General features: G+C 41.8%; 1 protein-coding gene across 5 annotated transcripts in view; it reads left to right on the top strand.

Annotated features, from left to right (window-relative positions):
- The first annotated feature begins 4,676 nt into the window (after positions 1 to 4,676).
- Positions 4,677 to 17,947, top strand: part of LOC143525581 (NACHT, LRR and PYD domains-containing protein 3-like) — a 67,933-nt gene continuing 54,662 nt past the window's right edge. For all 5 annotated transcript variants that reach the window (XM_077019708.1, XM_077019727.1, XM_077019737.1 and 2 more), the window contains exons 1-6: positions 4,677 to 4,801; positions 7,415 to 7,522; positions 7,635 to 7,820; positions 9,457 to 9,511; positions 10,104 to 10,308; positions 11,105 to 12,887. In XM_077019708.1, the coding sequence (XP_076875823.1) occupies positions 7,473 to 7,522; positions 7,635 to 7,820; positions 9,457 to 9,511; positions 10,104 to 10,308; positions 11,105 to 12,887 (2,279 nt within the window). In that variant the 5' untranslated portion in view covers positions 4,677 to 4,801; positions 7,415 to 7,472. The remainder of the gene's footprint in view (positions 4,802 to 7,414; positions 7,523 to 7,634; positions 7,821 to 9,456; positions 9,512 to 10,103; positions 10,309 to 11,104; positions 12,888 to 17,947) is intronic.

The following is a 17,947-nucleotide window of genomic DNA, read 5'->3' as shown; positions in this document are numbered from 1 at the left end:
GCGGAGAACTGAGCGGCAGTGGATGCGTTAAAAACACGACAGCGCCGCGTAGGAATACGAGGTTTTTCCAAATGACAGATTAACGGCATGTCAAAAACAATGGGCATATGATCAGAGAAAGTAGCATCGTAGACCTCTAAGTTAGAGAGAGTTAAACCATGTGTTAAAACAAGATCAAGAGTGTGCCCCTGTTTCTGTGTTGGGGCAGATACTGATTGAACAAAGCTAAAAGAGTCAATGAGATGTAAAAAATCTCTGGCCAACGGTTTCAGTGGACAACAAACATGAATGTTAAAATCACCAACAATTAAAACCCGATCATAGTTCGGCATTATTCCTGCCAGGAAATCAGCAAAGTCACCGATAAATTTTTTGTTGTACCTCGGTGGTCTGTATACGACAGCACACAGAACCGGGAGGGTGGAACAAAGTTCGAATAAGCTTATCTCAAAGCTGGAATAAGAAGTCGACAGTTTGACCTGTTTACACTTAAATCGTTCCTTATAAACAGTCGCGGTGCCTCCACCACGTCCTGACGTCCTCGGCGAGTTCAAGTAAGTGCAGTCGAGTGGCAGAAGATCCGAAAAAGCGCAGGACTCACCGACAGTCATCCATGTCTCAGTAATACACATGAAGTCCAAACCGTGGGAGATGAAGAAATCCTTCAGGATAAATGTTTTGTTGGCTAGAGATCTAGCATTTACCAGGGCCATCTTGACCGGAATCGAGGCGTCAGCCGTATGTTGGACCCGGGCGAGGGGCCGCAGTTTGTGCAGATTCACCCCGCGCCCGCAGAGGTAGGGAAAGTAGAGACCCGTCCGCCGCACCTCAAGCGAGCCAACCAGCGGGACCACGGATGAGGCGATCGGATCCAGGAAGCGCCAAGAAGTAAATCGGCAACAAGCCGACCCAGTAAATCCAGCGACAGAAGAGCAAGCCAACTTGGCTTTTAGTTTTATCAACCTGCCGCTGCGTCTCCCACGACATCTGCGCCTTCTGCGTTTAGATGGAATAGGCAAGCGGCGCAGGTAAGCCGGTATGTTTAACGGAGGCGAAGAGTAGAAAGTTTTCTGCTTATCTTCACTGACCCCTTCCAAATATTCGCATAAGTTACGAATACTTAGGAGAGTTTGGCGGTCATAAACCAGCAGAGAGTTGGCACTAGGCACAATTAGCGACAAAAACAACAGGAAAACAACCAAAATTTGGAGAGCCAGACGGCAAGCCACAGACACAGGCGCCATCTTGGAGTGTACCACCACAATGACTCAACGTGACACTAACAGTAAAGCTCCAGGACCTGATGGATTCCCTGCTGAGTTTTATAAACACTTTTGGCCATCCTTATCTCAACTGTTTTACAGAACAATAATAGAAATCAAACAAAATGCAAAACTTCCAACAAACATGAATACTGCAATCATCTCCCTTCACCTTAAACCAAACAAAGACCCTACCCAACCATCTAGCTACAGACCATTATTATTAATGAATACAGACACAAAAATAATCAGCAAGGCGCTTGTAACTGTCAGAGTTTTGCCACTGAAATGTTTAATTTATGTTTATTTAATTTATTGTAATTTCAGTTCATATAGTCGTTAAAGGGTGTGTGGAATGTGCGTCCTTCAAACAGTTGACCAATAAAACTTGATATTTGCGGTGGCACTATGGAACTATGGGTCATAACCAGCGTGGCAGAACATGAGAGACATACACCCCAGAAACACCATAGTTATACGTGGTCTAGGAGGCGCACACGGTAAACGCTTATGTTCAAATTTATGTATTAATGCACCCCTTTTTATGAATCTGTTGTGTATTTGGTGTCATACAATACTGTTAAAGTTTTATTTTATGTAATCCTGTTGTGCTAGTAATACTAGCAACGAGCATTACCGCTAGACATTACGAGACGGAGAAGTACATGTCTTGAACAAAACCTTTATTTCTTGTAGTTTTCACGGTGTCTGAAGAAGAGAGAAAGAGAGAGAAATAAAATTTCCGAAGACATCAGTATGACTCGTAGCCGTCATTCCATTAGACCAGTGTAACTACAGCGCTAGCCAACAGAGTAGAAACAATAATTCATAATTTAATACATCCTGATCAAACAGGTTTTCTCAAAGGTCGACACTCATCCACAAATATGCACAGATTAGTGAACATAATAGACTACACCTCACACCAAAACATACCAACAGCAATTATAACCCTAGATGCAGAAAAAGCCTTTGACAGAGTGAACTGGAAATTCTTATTTACCACACTGTATAAACTCAGATTTGGAGAATCATTCATTAACTGGATACAGATCTTATACACTGCACCTAAGGCTACAGTCAACACCAACGAGGTAATATCACAACCTTTCACATTACACTGGGGGACCAGACAAGGATGCTCACTCTCTCCTTATCTATTCTCTATCTTCATAGAACCACTAGCAGCAGCAATACGACAAAACACAGACATTAAAGGAATCCAAACACCTAACATGGAACATAAAATCAGTCTATATGCAGACGATATCCTACTATTTCTACAAAAACCACATATCTCAATAACAAAAACAATTGAAACCTATTCAATAATATCAGAGTACTCAATTAACTGGTCAAAATCTGCAATTCTCCCAATAAATATAAATAAATGTGATAATGATCTGAAAACATTACCTATCCCAATGTGTAGTAATTACATCACATATCTGGGTATAAAGATATCTCCCCAGCTGTCAGAATTGTTCAAGCTTAATTACAATCCATTAACTAAAACAATAAGTGACGATCTTCACCGCTGGACTACACTTCCTCTTTCACTTTCTGGCAGAATTGCTACGATTAAAATGACAATATTACCAAAAATCAATTATTTGTTTTCAATGATTCCCTTTCAGCCCCCACTCACTTGGTTTCAGACTTTAAATACCACAATAACTGATTATTATTGGAAAAATAAACCATCTAGAATCAAACTCACAACGTTACAGAATTCGAAATCATACGGCGGTCTAGAGGCACCAAATTTTCACCATTAGGCTATTACCTTGCAAATCAATTACAATATATATTAAAATGGATAAAACGTAATAGTACAGATATATCGTGGACTGATTTAGAAAAGCACTATGTAAAGATATACAAATATCCAATTTACCATTTATCAGCCAAACAATTAAACATCACTCATGTTTTTATAATACAACTGTGGCCACAACTCTGACAGCCTGGTGGAATTTTCACAAACTAACAAACTCAGCACTAACACCAACCATCCATTCACCCATCTGGAATAACCCGGACTTTACAATTAATAAAAAAAACATTAAACTATCTATCATGGACTAATAAGGGAATCACGCACCTAAAACATCTGTATAACAATACCACATTAATGTCACTACCACAAATAACCCAGAAATACGGCATCGAAATAACTCAGTTCTTACAATATTACCAGTTAAGATCACTCATCAGTTCAAAAATCAATCCAACTACTCTAGCCCTCCCTACACCAATCTCAGAACTTCTTAACATTACTACAACAAATAAAACATTATTCAAAATATATAAAATTATATCTCAATTAAATCTTAACATTAGCCTACCGTATAAGCAATGGGAAGAAGATTTATCAACAACTCTTAATACCAACTTCTGGATACAGATATGTAATAATAACTATAGCATTATCACAAATACTAATATACAACTAATCCAGTATAAAGTTATCCACTGAGTACACTATACCACATACAAATGTATAAAATGTGATTCACAAACTCACCAAACTGTACACACTGCAATCAGAACACTGTTGATAATTATATCCATGCTATGTGGCACCGCACTCCAGTTACCCAGTTTTGGAATGAAGTCACTACTCATCTATCTCAAGCACTAAATACCCAAAATCATCCAACACCTTCATTATGCCTCCTAGGAGACATATCAACCATTAGCACAACACCACAAAACAATAGAACAATCCTAATGTCGCTAGTCATTGCCAAAAAAGTAATCCTCATGAATTGGAAAACAAAAAAATAACATAAACATCAATCACTGGAAAAATCTTCTAATATATTATATCCCCCCAGATACACACTTAGAGCCTACTATAAATACAGATATAGACCTAATCTAGACACAACTAACTTAAATATTACATCACAACATAAGCAAATTCAACTGTAGCAAATAAATCACAAGTTCATGATTCTAGTACATTCCTATTTTTTGATAAGCAATAGGGTATATTATATATTATTGTATTATAGTATGTTATACTATATTATATTATACTATGTTGCATTATATTATACCATATTATATTATATATCTGTATATATGTTTAACCCCCTCTTCCTTTTGTTTCTGTCCCCCTTTACACCCCCCCCCCCTTTTCTTCTCCCTTTATACCCCCCCCCCCCCCCATTTAAAATGTACTAAATTTATATATGTTTTTATGATTGAATAAACAATAGTCCTCCGAAGAGGGGTGGTGGTGGGAGAAAAAAAAAAGAATATCGGGGAAAAGTTGATTAAAAATTACAAGTTAGATTATTATTGATTCAGGGCCCATAGTTTAAACAATTCCAAGTATTTATTTCTTTATATTTACATAATTTGGGCTTCCAGCCCACAAAATCAGGATAAAAAAACACCATCACTGTTTACCAAAACACTACAAACAGGTAAAACAGGTAAAGGTGAGATGGGTGAGGCCAGATGGGACAAGACTAAACCGAAAGTAAACAAGAAGAATCACCTTATGAATGCAAGACTGACATACAACGGTGAGTATTAACACTGAGAAATGTTACAAATGTTACATTATGTACAAAATATATTGTTTTAATGTTCTAACGATAAAGGGGCGTAAACCAGTTTGAATATGTTCGAAAAGGTATTTGAGTCTTACTGCAAGATGACAAAATGGCCGAATTGAAAACAGACAACAGCAGATTTTAAAGCGAGTAGACGTTAACCATCTTCAAGATCGTTTCAGTCCGCCCTCTCATAAGTGACCTATGAGGTCTACAGAATTGACGAAACCAGAGGAGCTGTAATTGTGCTAATAGGATTAAATCAAAATATCAAATCAAATATATTTGTATAGCGCTTTTCACAACACATGTTGTCACAAAGCAGCTTTACAGGATTTACAAGTTTTAACAATACTATGGGTCCAGATCCCTAATGAGCAAGTGGCAAGGAAAAACTCCCTAGATGGTGGGGAATAAACATATTAGTAAGTAAGGGAGTAGTAAGTAAGTAAGTAAAGCTTTATTTATATAACACTTTTCAAGACATCGTCACAAAGTGCTTCACAAAATCCATAAAAAGTAAAACATGGTACAAAGTTTAAACAACAATAAATAATTGATTTATAATAAAATAAAATAAAGTAAAAATTACATAAATACTCAAATACACACCTACTATGTCGATACAAGAAACTATTTAAAAGCAAGAGAATAAAAATAAGTCTTCAATCGCTTTTTAAAAACCTGAAATGAGTCAGATAGTCTGATCTCAGTAGGAAGACTGTTCCATAATTTTGGTGCGTAGACTGCAAAGGCCCGATCCCCCTTTGATTTTAAGTTTGTACGAGGGACAGATAGTAGCCCTTGGTTTGAAGACCTTAAAATTCTTTTACTATGAAGAGGATGCAGGAGCTCATTTATGTATGCTGGGGCCTCATTTTGAACAGTAATCATTAAAATCAATTCTGTATCAAACAGGTAACCAGTGTAAAGATGCCAGTACTGGTGTTATATGTGCCCTACGCTTTGTTCTTGTGACCAGACGAGCTGCAGAATTTTGAACACGCTGTAGATGAGTTACTTCTTTCTGATTCAAGCACGTGAATAAGGCATTGCAATAATCCAAGCGGGTGCAGACAAATGCATGAATTATTTTTTCAATGTCAGAGGAAGGCAATAAATTCCTGATTTTACTGATATTTCTGAGCTCAAGAAAGCAGGATTGAAAAACCTTACTAATGTGTGGAGAGAAACTCAATTGAGAGTCAAAGGTCACACCGAGATTCTTCACACAAGGATTTGCCTTTAAATCAACACTTTCCAGAGCTGACTGCACCTTATTGCACATGCTCTCAGAGCCCACAATTAGCACCTCCGTCTTACCATCATTCAATTTCAGAAAATTTTGCGACATCCACAATTTTATGACTGTCAGACAGTTGGTAAGGTTTGTCAATCTACCAATGTCCTTTTGTTTGACAGATAGATATATCTGCATGTCATCAGCATAAAAATGAAAGGAAACGTTAAAACTTTGAATAAGGTCACCTAAGGGGAGCATATATAAAGAAAATAAAAGTGGACCCAAAATAGACCCTTGAGGTACCCCACTACTAAGGTCTACCCGATCTGACCTAGTGTTGCCCACAGAGACCACAAATGACCTGTTTGATAAATATGAATAAAACCATTTAAGTGCTGTTCCAGATATTCCAGCCCACTGATTTAATCTCTCCAATAAAATGCCATGATCGATTGTATCAAAAGCTGCACTAATGTCCAGCAGAACTAAAAGTGATACATCACCAGCATCTGCCGGCATTAAAAGGTCATTTAAAACTCTTAGCAGGGCTGTCTCGGTACTATGTTTTGGGCGAAACCCAGATTGAAACTTGTGGAGAATGGCATTATTTTTGAAAAACTCCAGAAGTTGTACTGAAGCTGTCTTTTCTAAAATCTTGGAGATAAATGGTAATTTTAATATAGGCCAGTTATTACAATTTGAGGGATCCAGATTTGATTTCTTGAGGAGTGGTATAACACAGCCTTGCTTAAAGTAATCAGGAAAACAGCCTGAAGTAAATGATGCATTTGTAATGCTTTGTAAACAAGGAGCAACAGATGGCAAGACCTTTTTAAAAAAATTACCGACATATGCTAAAGCGAGCTTTGTGTTTTAAATTGGATGTTTTAAATTTCGCCAAATTGTCACACATGTCGAATTTAAGAAGTTTCAGCTGAATCTGTAAAGACTAACGCTTCCCGGCTGATGTTTTTCTCGTTTAGTCTCTGAATAGACAGATTTTGTCCCGATGAAAGGAATGTCTTGGGCTTTAAATCACACTTTATTCATTCTGAACTGGAACATCTAAGTGGAACGTTAGCTAAAAAAGAGTGATACCCGTAACCAAGAGATGGTGATAGTGTAACATGTCAGTCAAGTAAGCATTCAAGTACATATAAAACACTATACAACAGTTACAGAAACAGGAAAATGTAATGAACTAATCTGTTAAAATGTCCTTTTCCTGTAGTGTTACTGGCCTTGTGTTTGGTTGCAGAGTCACACTACAGTGACATCAGGTTCATTGTAATCAGTGTTTCAGTGTTCTGCTCCTCCTCTTTATGATGAACTGTTGACAGGGAGCAGAGAGCAGCATCTCCAGTGTCCAGCTGTGTGTGTGAGAAGAGGAACAACTCCATGATGGAGCCTTATAACTCCAGCAGTGGAGGAGAAACCTCTGACCCAAAGTGAGGAGCTTTACATGAGCCTTAATCTGAGGAAACAGGAAGAAGGAATATTCAGGATAAATGAGATGTAGTGAAGAACAAAATTACTCAACACTTTCCTCATCTTCATCAGGGTGAAGAGAGCAGCATCTCCAGTACCCAGCTGTGTGTCTATGAAGAGTGAATCATCTCCAGTACCCAGCTGTGTGTTAATGAAGAGTGAATCATCTCCAGTACCCAGCTGTGTGTCTATGAAGAGTGATGGGTCCATGGGTGTTCCCCCTGCATTCAGTAGTGGGCCTGTGACCCCTGACCCACAGTAAGTGACACATTACACACAGAGATTCCGTAATCAGACTGAAAGTCTTTTAAGTCTTCATTCTCCACATTTTCCTCTGTCTCTCCCTCCTCAGTTCTTGCGTATGTGTGGAGGGAGTAAATATTTTTGGTTCCTTAGTCCCACATTAAAGCCAGTACCACTGAATTATCCTTAAACAAACAAAAAAAAAAATAAAGAAGGCAGACTCCAAGATCACTTGATGAGAATGACAGGTCCCACTTTATTGTAGATCAACGCTGGTGTACAGTTGAGTCACTCCTCAACATGAATGTCTCCATGGCTCAGAGGTAGAGGCAAAAAGGTAGTATACTTAAAGTTCATTTTATTAAGTATACTTCAGTATAAGTATAGCAAGTGTATATATAAGTATATATATATATATATATATATATATATATATACAGACCATATACTTTAAGTGGACTAGAAAGTAAACCAATATAATACTTTTTCGGACTTTGGAATTTGAAAAATTGGAACATTTCTAGTTAAAAAAAAAAAAAAAAACAAGTATAATCATAGTACACTTGAATAAACTTATTTTTGCTAACGGTATTCATATGGTATATTCTGTAATGAGGTGACAGATGCAGCAGACACAGGAGGTGGTGCTGGGTCGACTTTAATGTCCATTTCCATCATAGACACAGCACAACTCAAAGCAGTTAAATGCAGTTTAAATGCAAGGGATCAGAGGAGCGGATAGCGCTCTGAACTCAGAAGAGAGTCAATCAATCTTGACCTTTAACGGATAAAGAGGGCGACTGGAAATGAGTGACAGGTGCAGGAATGAAGAGAACTAATCAGTAGGCGGGGCTTGTGATCTATGGAGTGAACGGGAGGTGGAGTGTTGTGAAGTGGGCGGATCCCCTGAGGAGCTGGACCGGCCTACCGTGACACATTCTGATCAGATACACATTGCCCGTCCTACTCTATTTACATATCCGCTATAGATTCTACCACCATTATGTCCAATCATCATGACTTCACACCCCAGTCATTCATATTCATATACACATTCATTATATATGTATTAGGTCCAAATGTAAAAGTTCTATCTGTTTAAAGATCCCCTGATCTAGACCTTTATCAAATGAGGCCTTTTACAGTGTCATCCTACACCCACAGTTCATCCAGCAGCATGTAGAGGCCCTTTCATTATCTGCCTGTGTTCATGTTATGTCTAAATTCTCCAGGTCTTTCCACCAGTCTGTACATTATCAATGGAGCTTTGTGGAGCTCCTCAAGTTTTCATTATTAATAGTTTCATTCATTTTAATATTCTTGGCTGAGTTCCAAAATGTTTCCCAACTAACTCCCAAACTCCTTCTGTAAATGATTTATTACACAGAAAAAACACTTTTCTATTAAATGTCTTGTGTTCTGATATATATGAATATATATAAGTGGTGCTGTGGTCATAAACTGATCAGCGATGAACGGGGTAGAAGGAGGATGATGAATTGTGCCTTCTAGTGTCAAAAGTGTAAACTACAATATACGTAGCATGAATGTAACATGTATTTATGAATGTAATGTGTTCACGAATGTAACATGTATTCAAGTCTATAAAATGTAGATTTTCCATTAACGTTGTTGTTCTGTTTGACCACAGTGCCCAAAAGAAACCTGTAAATATTTCTAAAGACAAACTGGAGTCAGTATTCAAGGTGTGTATTTGTGTGTGTGTGTGTGTGTGTGTGTGTGTGTGTGTGTGTGTGTGTGTGTGTGTGTGTGTGTGTGTGTGTGTAGGGTGTCATGCTGAGCTCCACCCTCTCCTGTCAATCTGTCTGTTTGGTCCTTTCCCTGTTTATATTTCCCATGTGTTTTTCATGTCTGTCTGTCCCTCCTTCCATTCAGTAACTCCACCCTGTGGTTATCAGTCCCACCTCTTCACAGTTGACTTCTCTTGTTAGTCTGTCCTATTTAAGCTCTGTCCCTTCTCTTGTTAGTCTGTCCTATTTAAGCTTTGTTAATTTTCTTGTTCTGTGGTAGTTCTTATATTGGGAGATATTGTATTACCGGTATGTTCTGGCTTGTTTGAGTTTTGTGGTTGTATTCTTAAACTTAATACTAAAACTTAAAACTGTATTATTGAAACTTAAATATTAAATGTGTGTACTTTAACTTTTGTAATAAACCATAATGTCCACAGGACCACCCAGTCCCTCTCAGTTCAGTCCTCTCTTATGTTTAATGGATTATCCTGTGTTATAATCATCTGTTTGTAACACTGTAGTTTTACTGATACTGTTTATTCAGGAGCTGGAGCACAACATCATCTCTCTGTTGAAAAATGAACTGAAGAGATTTAAGGATCTACTGAGTCCAGATTACCCAGCATGCACTGAGAGACAGGTGGAGGATGAGGAGGATCAGAGCAGTGTCAGAGAGGGGGCGCTGAAGATCACACTGCACGTCCTGAGGAACATGAACCAGACAGACCTCGCTAACACACTACAGACCAGTAAGAGCTCTGGGTCATGACATCATAACATCACGTTATTACTTCAGAGGGAGGACACTGTTGGTGAATCTCAGTTTACAATGAGGATCTTAAATCAGTGTTGGTCTGTCCTCAGTTGACCTCCCTTCAGTGTAGTCTGCTCAGGTGCAGACTCAAGACTCTCCTACATTTATCACTGTTGTCATGTGATTGTAGAATGTTGGAGTTTTGAGGATACATTGTTATTCTTTAGAACTGAGATTTGACCAATCAGATTTGACCACAGGTCACTGTCTCATGATGTCATACACAGGTGTGTTTTCTATTTCCCTCCATTGTCTCTCAGATGTCCAGTCTGCTAGTTGTAGGTCTCCTCAGTCAGGTGACAGTTAACAGTGTGTGTGGTTGAACTTCAGCTGGTGTAATGGCTTCCTCCGTGAACCCATGTGTTCTCTATTTCAAACTGCTGATCATTCAGTGTTATTGATACCCAGACACTCTAACCATCCTCTAATTTAACTCTTACAGTACTTCAATTTCCTGAACGTATCATGACCAATCTATGGGGACTAAAAATCTATTCATAGTGATGAATTAATGTTCAATTTATATAGTGCCTTTCAAGATACTCAAGGTCGCTTTACAATTTTAACACACACAACCAATCACACACCAGTGAGAAGTGTACTCTCCACAGGAATCCACAGCCCCTGGGGGGCTGTAATAATGATGTCTTTTCTTGTATTTCCTGTGATGAGTCTGTTATGATTGATCCTAAAGACATTAACATGTGTGCTGTTGTCTTCCTCTTTATCAGAACTGGCCCCTGCTTGCTACAGAAAACTCAAATCCAAACTGAGGGAAAAATGTCAGAAAATTAATGAAGGAATCTCACAGCATGGAACCACAGCACTTCTGAATGAGATCTACACAGAGCTCTACATCACAGAGGGAGGGAGTGGAGAGGTGAATAATGAACATGAGGTGAGACAGATTGAGACAGCATCCAGGAGACCAGCAACACAGGAGACACCCATCAAATGCAGTGACATCTTTAGACCCTTACCAGGACAAGACAAAGCCATCAGAACTGTGCTGACTAAAGGAGTGGCTGGAATTGGTAAAACAGTCTCAGTGCAGAAGTTCATACTGGACTGGTCTGAAGGAAATGTAAATCAGGATGTTCTCTTCATATTTCCACTTCCTTTTAGGGAGCTGAATTTGATGAAGGAGAAAAAGCTCAGTCTGGTGCAGCTTCTTCATTGCTTTTTTCCAGAAACACGTGAATTAAAACCAACTCACTATACATACTACAAAATTCTGTTCATCTTTGATGGTCTGGATGAGTGTCGTCTTCCTCTAGATTTCCAGAACAATGACAGTGTGTGGGATGTAACAGAGTCAACCTCAGTGGATGTGCTGCTGACAAACCTCATCAAGGGGAAGCTGCTTCCCTCTGCTCTCCTCTGGATAACCTCTCGACCAGCTGCAGCCAATCAGATCCCTCCTGAGTGTATTGACCAGGTAACAGAGGTACGAGGGTTCAGTGGCCCTCAGAAAGAGGAGTACTTCATGAAGAGAATCAGAGACCAGAGTCTGGCCAACAGAATCATCTCACACATGAAGTCATCAAGAAGTCTCTACATCATGTGTCACGTTCCAGTCTTCTGTTGGATTGCAGCCACTGTTCTAGAGAGGATGTTGAGTGAAGCAGAGAGTGGAGAGATCCCCAAGACTCTGACTCAGATGTTCACACACTTCCTGATATTTCACATCAAACACAAGGACCAAAAATATGATCAGAAAAGTGACACTGACACTCAACAATCTGGAAAACATGTTTTGGCACTGGGAAAACTGGCTTTCCAACAGCTGGATAAAGGCAACCTGATCTTCTATGAGCACGACCTGAGAAACAGTGGCATTGATGTCAGAGAAATATCAGTGTATTCAGGAATGTGCACTCAGATCTTCAGAGAGGAGTTTGGTCTACAGCTGGGGAAGGTGTTCAGCTTTGTACATCTGAGTGTTCAGGAGTTTCTGGCTGCTTTATATGTATTTATTACCTTCATCTCCACCAACACAAATGTCCTGCAACAGCAACAACCAAAACACACAGACAGACGAAACACATTGTGTGACTTCCTCAACAGTGCAGTGGACAAGGCCTTACAGAGTCAGAATGGACACTTGGACCTTTTCCTCCGCTTCCTTCTGGGTCTATCACTGGAGTCCAATCAGACTCTCTTACGAGGACTACTGACACAGACAGGAAGCAGCACTCACAACAAAGAGGAAGCAGTCAAGTACATCAAGGAGAAGATCAGGGAGAATCCCTCTTCAGAGAAATTCATCAATCTGTTCCACTGTTTGAATGAACTGAATGATCATTCTTTAGTACAGGAAGTCCAAATATACCTGAGCAGAGGAGGTGACATGCGTCTGCGTGGAGCCAGGCTCTCTCCTGCTCAGTGGTCAGCTCTGGTGTTTGTGTTGATGATCTCAGAAGAGGCACGGGATGAGTTTGACCTGAGCAATATCCCATTAGAGGAATGTCTAGTGAGACTGCTGCCAGTGGTCAAAGCATCCAGAAAAGTTGTGTGAGTATTTTCATTTTGAGATAAACAGTGTATGTAGCACTGAATGCTCCTGAATTAGAAGGTCTATGACAAATGAAAAAGAGACTGAGAGAAATGTAGAGACAGAGAAGGGTAGAGAGGCCCTACAATAAAAAGAGAAAGAAGATTCGAGAGAGAAGAGTAGAGAACCTACACAGAGAGAACATTTGAGAGAGAGAGAAAAGAGTAGAGACCTTACATTAAAGAACAATTTCACATGATACTGACACCATTTGATAAGGTTATTTATCAGGACACTTTTCTTGTGGTAATATCTTTTAATTTCATATACACATATTACAAATACCCCAATATAAAACATGAACATCGATCTGGGCCAGCCTACCATGACAAATATTAAGATAAGACAAAGATTTATATCCTTTTAAAAAGTCAATTTCCTTTTAAAAATAATAAACTTCCTTTGAGTACAGTACTAATATATACTACCACACAAGGCAATGCAAGACAATTTCACACTTTATTAGTATTTTATGCCGGGGGGAGGCTGCCTTTGTGCTCTGGTGTGTGGTGCTCGGGGTGCGGGGGGGCAGGTGCTAGATAAACCACACGCGCGCGTGTGCGTGCTATCTGTTTTGAGGCCGAAATATGATCCTCTCACTGGTGCTCATCAGCGCTGGATGGATGACGGTGGTGTCATTTAATTGACTTGCGGGTCATTCCACCTTCTGATTTTCGGACATTACCTCCCTCCAGCCTTAAGTCCAGTTTGTTTTGGTCAGTTTATGTTGTCAACTTGTTTGGTCTTGCAGAAGACATTAATGCTCCGATTCAATCGACACAAACATCATACAGGCGGTCCCCGGGTTACGAGGTTCCCGAGTTTCGATTTTTTGTGGTTCGACACATATCCCATTTACTGTATAAAGCCTTCTTTGGACTTAAGTGGTTCTGCGTCGTAAACGGAACTTAGTGTTTGGTGTGCGCGGTGGAAGAATACATGGTTACGTGGCTTGGGACCGAGGAGGACGGCGTCAGGATAGGTGTTAGGATTGGATAACTGCGTATAGTACGTTATTTACGTACAGTATGTACGTATGTTTCGATTTACACCAAAAATTGATTTACAATGGATCAACGTCGTAACCAGGGGACCTCCTGTATTTCAGACATCGGAACAGTTTCAGAAGTAGATACAAGATAAATTCAGTATTTTATCTTTATTCTGATGAATTTTTATCAGAAATAATATGAGTGTTTTTTTTTTTGAGCCGGTACAGGTGGTCAGACGATCTGGTTCATCATGGCCGCCTTACGGCGTAAGGTGTAATACAGGAACAAAAGCACATAATTTATGTCCTAATAAACCAACACAAAATATTTATTAAATATTTTATATATTTAAACTAACTATAATCATAATACTTGCTGTAACGATCTGCGTAGCGCAGAACAGGGAGGCGGACACAAACGCTAAGGAGAGCGAGATTTACTACAGGGAATTCCAAAAGCAGTGTCGATATAATGGGCACGGGTCATAACTGGAGGGCAATCAGGACATGAAATAACAACAGACATACTCTGACAGATAAACCAAACACGACGGGGAAACACGGAACAGGCAGGAATACTTGCAGCGGAAACAATACTCACAACGAACAGGTTTTGACAAAAAGACCGATACCGACAAGGGCAATACAAGGACTATATATACACTGAACTAAACAAGGGTCAGGTGCAAACAATGATGACAGGGGCGTGGTAGGCAATAGGAAATCACAGAGACAACAAGCAGGGCGGGATGAACAGGCAGGGAATACAGACATGAGGGAACCCAGAGTGACAGCTACGAGAGAGGGCGTAGCCCTACGTGACAGAACCCCCCATCAAAGCGTGCCACTCCGGGGCACGCAAGGGCAGACAGGACAAGGACACCGACTAGGACAGGACAGGGAACTATGGCACATGGCGAGGGACAGGAACAGCAGACACAGGACAGACCAGGGGACAGGACCGGGCAGAACAGGACATGGGACCTGGGGCATGGCAGGGACAAAGACAGGGGACATGGAGACTGGCCAAGAGCTGGACAGGGACACAGCACGGGACACAGGGAGACTGGACAGGGCCAGGGTGAGGCACCGGAGCAGGACTGGACGGGACAGGACCGGGAGTAGACACAGGAGTGGGGCCAGGGAACAGGGCAGAGGCAAACACAGAGGCAAAGACACCATGAACAACAGAGACAGGCACGGGCACAAAGGTGGTTACTACTTGGGGAACAGACACAGGGACAGGGACAGAGAGGACACCACCGGACACAGACACAGGAACACAGACCTTGACAGATACAACCACGGGGACAGGAACCAAAACAAAACCAGGGACAGAGCACGGGAGCAAGGGGAACACAGGCATAGAAGCAGGAACACAGGGTGGAGCAGACAAAACATTGAGTCCAGGCCCACATGTGGGCAGCACAGTCTCTGGGGGAACAGGCGGGGACCGCTGGCGGGTAGCGGAAACAGGCGGGGACCGCTGGCGGGCAGCCGGAACAGGCAGGGTCCGCTGGCGGGCAGCGGGAACAGGCAGGGTCCGCTGGCGGGCAGCGGGAACAGGAACCGGCGTGGTCTGCTGACGGGCAGTGGGGACAGGAATCGGCTTGGACGACCCCTCCTGGGTCGCAGGGACAGGAACCAGCGTGGACTACCCCTCCTGGGTCGCGGGAACTGGAACCGGTGTGGTCTGCCGACAGGCAGCTGGAACTGGAACCGGTGTGGTCTGCCGACGGGCAGCGGGAACTGGTCTCTGAGGTGAGGAGATGCGCTCAGGGGGCGGAGCCGCCAAGCTGACGTCCTCGGGGGGCGGAGCCGCCGAGCCGACGTCCTCGGGGGGCGTGTCCGCCGAGCCGACGTCCACGGGGGGCGTGTCCGCCATACTGACGTCATCAGGGATTGGGACCGCCAAGCCGACGTGGCCAGTACTCCCCCCCAAAAAATACTAGGGGGTGTCGTGAGGAGTAGCTGGCGGGATCAGCGGCGGTAGGTCCTCTTCCTCAGGGTCCTGGGTGAGCCTGGAAGAATACACAGACACAGAAGCCCCTCGGTGGCTCCCTCTGCGACGGCTCCGCCTCCTCTGAGGCGTCGGGAGCTCGCAGAAGCCATCGAGAGCCAACCGAGGGTTAAGCAAACGCCTGTCTGTGCACTCAATCCGTCTGCCCGCAACTTGTACTACAGGTTTCTCCTCCCTGTAGTGATCAAGCTGGGCAGACACGTAGCGCTCAACAGGAGTCTCGACGCGAAAGCCAGTCGAAACCGAAAGTGACTGAGCTTTCGTTGGTCGAGACTTCCGTGTTCCCACAGCGCCAGGGGAATTTCTGTCTCTGGTTCGTTCACGCTGCGATATCGGAGAGTTGAACTGGACCGAACCAGCCAACATCTCATCGCAGCAATTAAACTCACCAGAGTCTCGCTCCCTCGCTGTGTCCTTGTACAATCTGCGTAGCGCAGAACAGGGAGGCGGACACAAACGCTGAGGAGGGAATTCCAGGGAATTCCAGGGAATTACAGGGAATTCCAAAAGCAGCGTAGATATAACGGGCACGGGTCATAACTGGAGGGCAATCAGGACATGAAATAACAACAGACATACTCGGACAGATAAACCAAACATGACGGGGAAACACGGAACAGGCAGGAATACTTGCAGCGGAAACAATACTCACAACGAACAGGTTTTGACAAAAAGACCGATACCGGCAAGGGCAATACAAGGACTATATATACACTGAACTAAACAAGGATCAGGTGCAAACAATGACGACAGGGGCGTGGTAGGCAATGGGAAATCACAGAGACAACGAGCAGGGCGGGATGAACAGGCAGGGAATACAGACATGAGGGAACCCAGAGTGACAGCTACGAGAGGGGGCGTAGCCCTACGTGACACTTGCAATTCTTTTAAACTTTATTTGCATAATTTCTTTGAGTTGTCTTGTATCCTATAATTTAAATAACAGTAATGAATAAATAATTAATCATGCCTGTTTTTAACAACATATTGTGTCTAATTGTGTTAACAGAATCTTTAGGTTACAGCATTTTCTCATAATATTAATAGATGTCACGGTCACGGCTCCGGACCCTTCCCTGTGGGCGTGGCGTTATGTCGTCTGCGTGCTGTTATGTCCATATTAGTAGTTCCGTGGGTCTGGGTTGTCTGTGAGCGTGTTCGTAGTCGCACCTGTGCCTTGTCGCGAGATCACGAGGGTCTGTGATCAGGATTTTTCTCGGCTTCCTGGATTGTGTTGATTCCACTCATTTTACCTGGATTGCACTAATTAGAAAATCTAGCAAGCTTGAGCAAAATTCTGGTGAGGACTTTTACTTTCTGAACCTGGATTATACACCTCTGGTTTTAATCACCTATATAATGTGCGTTCACGCAAGGTCTTGTGCTCGTCTTTGTCTAAGGTTTCATGCCAGTGTGAGTGTGTCTGTACTGTGCTTGCACTACCGTATTGAAGCTACGTGTTTTGTGTCAGTAAAGTTCTGTGTTTGCACCGTTTCCGTTTTCGTCGTGTCTGCTCCTCCGCACGTCACAATAGAAATTATTTTTGTTTATTTCATAATAATTGACAACATAATGACTAATTATTTAATAATTTATTTAAAGATTAATGATTAAATATTCATTCGTTCATTCATTTTGAACATTACACTCTATACATTATTAATGTGGTAAATGACTATTCTAGCTGTAAACATCTGGTTTTTTAATGCAATATCTACATAGATGTTTGGAGACCCATTTCCAACAACCATCACTCCAGTGTTCTAATGGCACATTGTGTTTGCTAACTCTGTAAGGAGGCTATTGTATATTTAGAAAACCCTTGAAAACCCTTGTGCAAGTAGGTTAGCACAGCTGAAAACAGTTTTGCTGATTAGAGAAGCTATAAAACTGACCTTCCTTTGAGCTAGTTGAGAATCTGGAGCTCTCATACTTGTGCTCTTCACAGATGAAAGCAGGTTCACACTGAGCACGTGACAGACGGTGGAGAGCGATCTGCAACATCCTTC

The sequence above is a fragment of the Brachyhypopomus gauderio genome, chromosome 1 (assembly GCF_052324685.1).
Source record: "Brachyhypopomus gauderio isolate BG-103 chromosome 1, BGAUD_0.2, whole genome shotgun sequence".
NCBI classification, from domain to species: Eukaryota; Metazoa; Chordata; class Actinopteri; order Gymnotiformes; family Hypopomidae; genus Brachyhypopomus; species Brachyhypopomus gauderio.
Note: the sequence above shows the minus strand (reverse complement) of the source record. Positions and strands in the feature narration are given on the sequence as shown.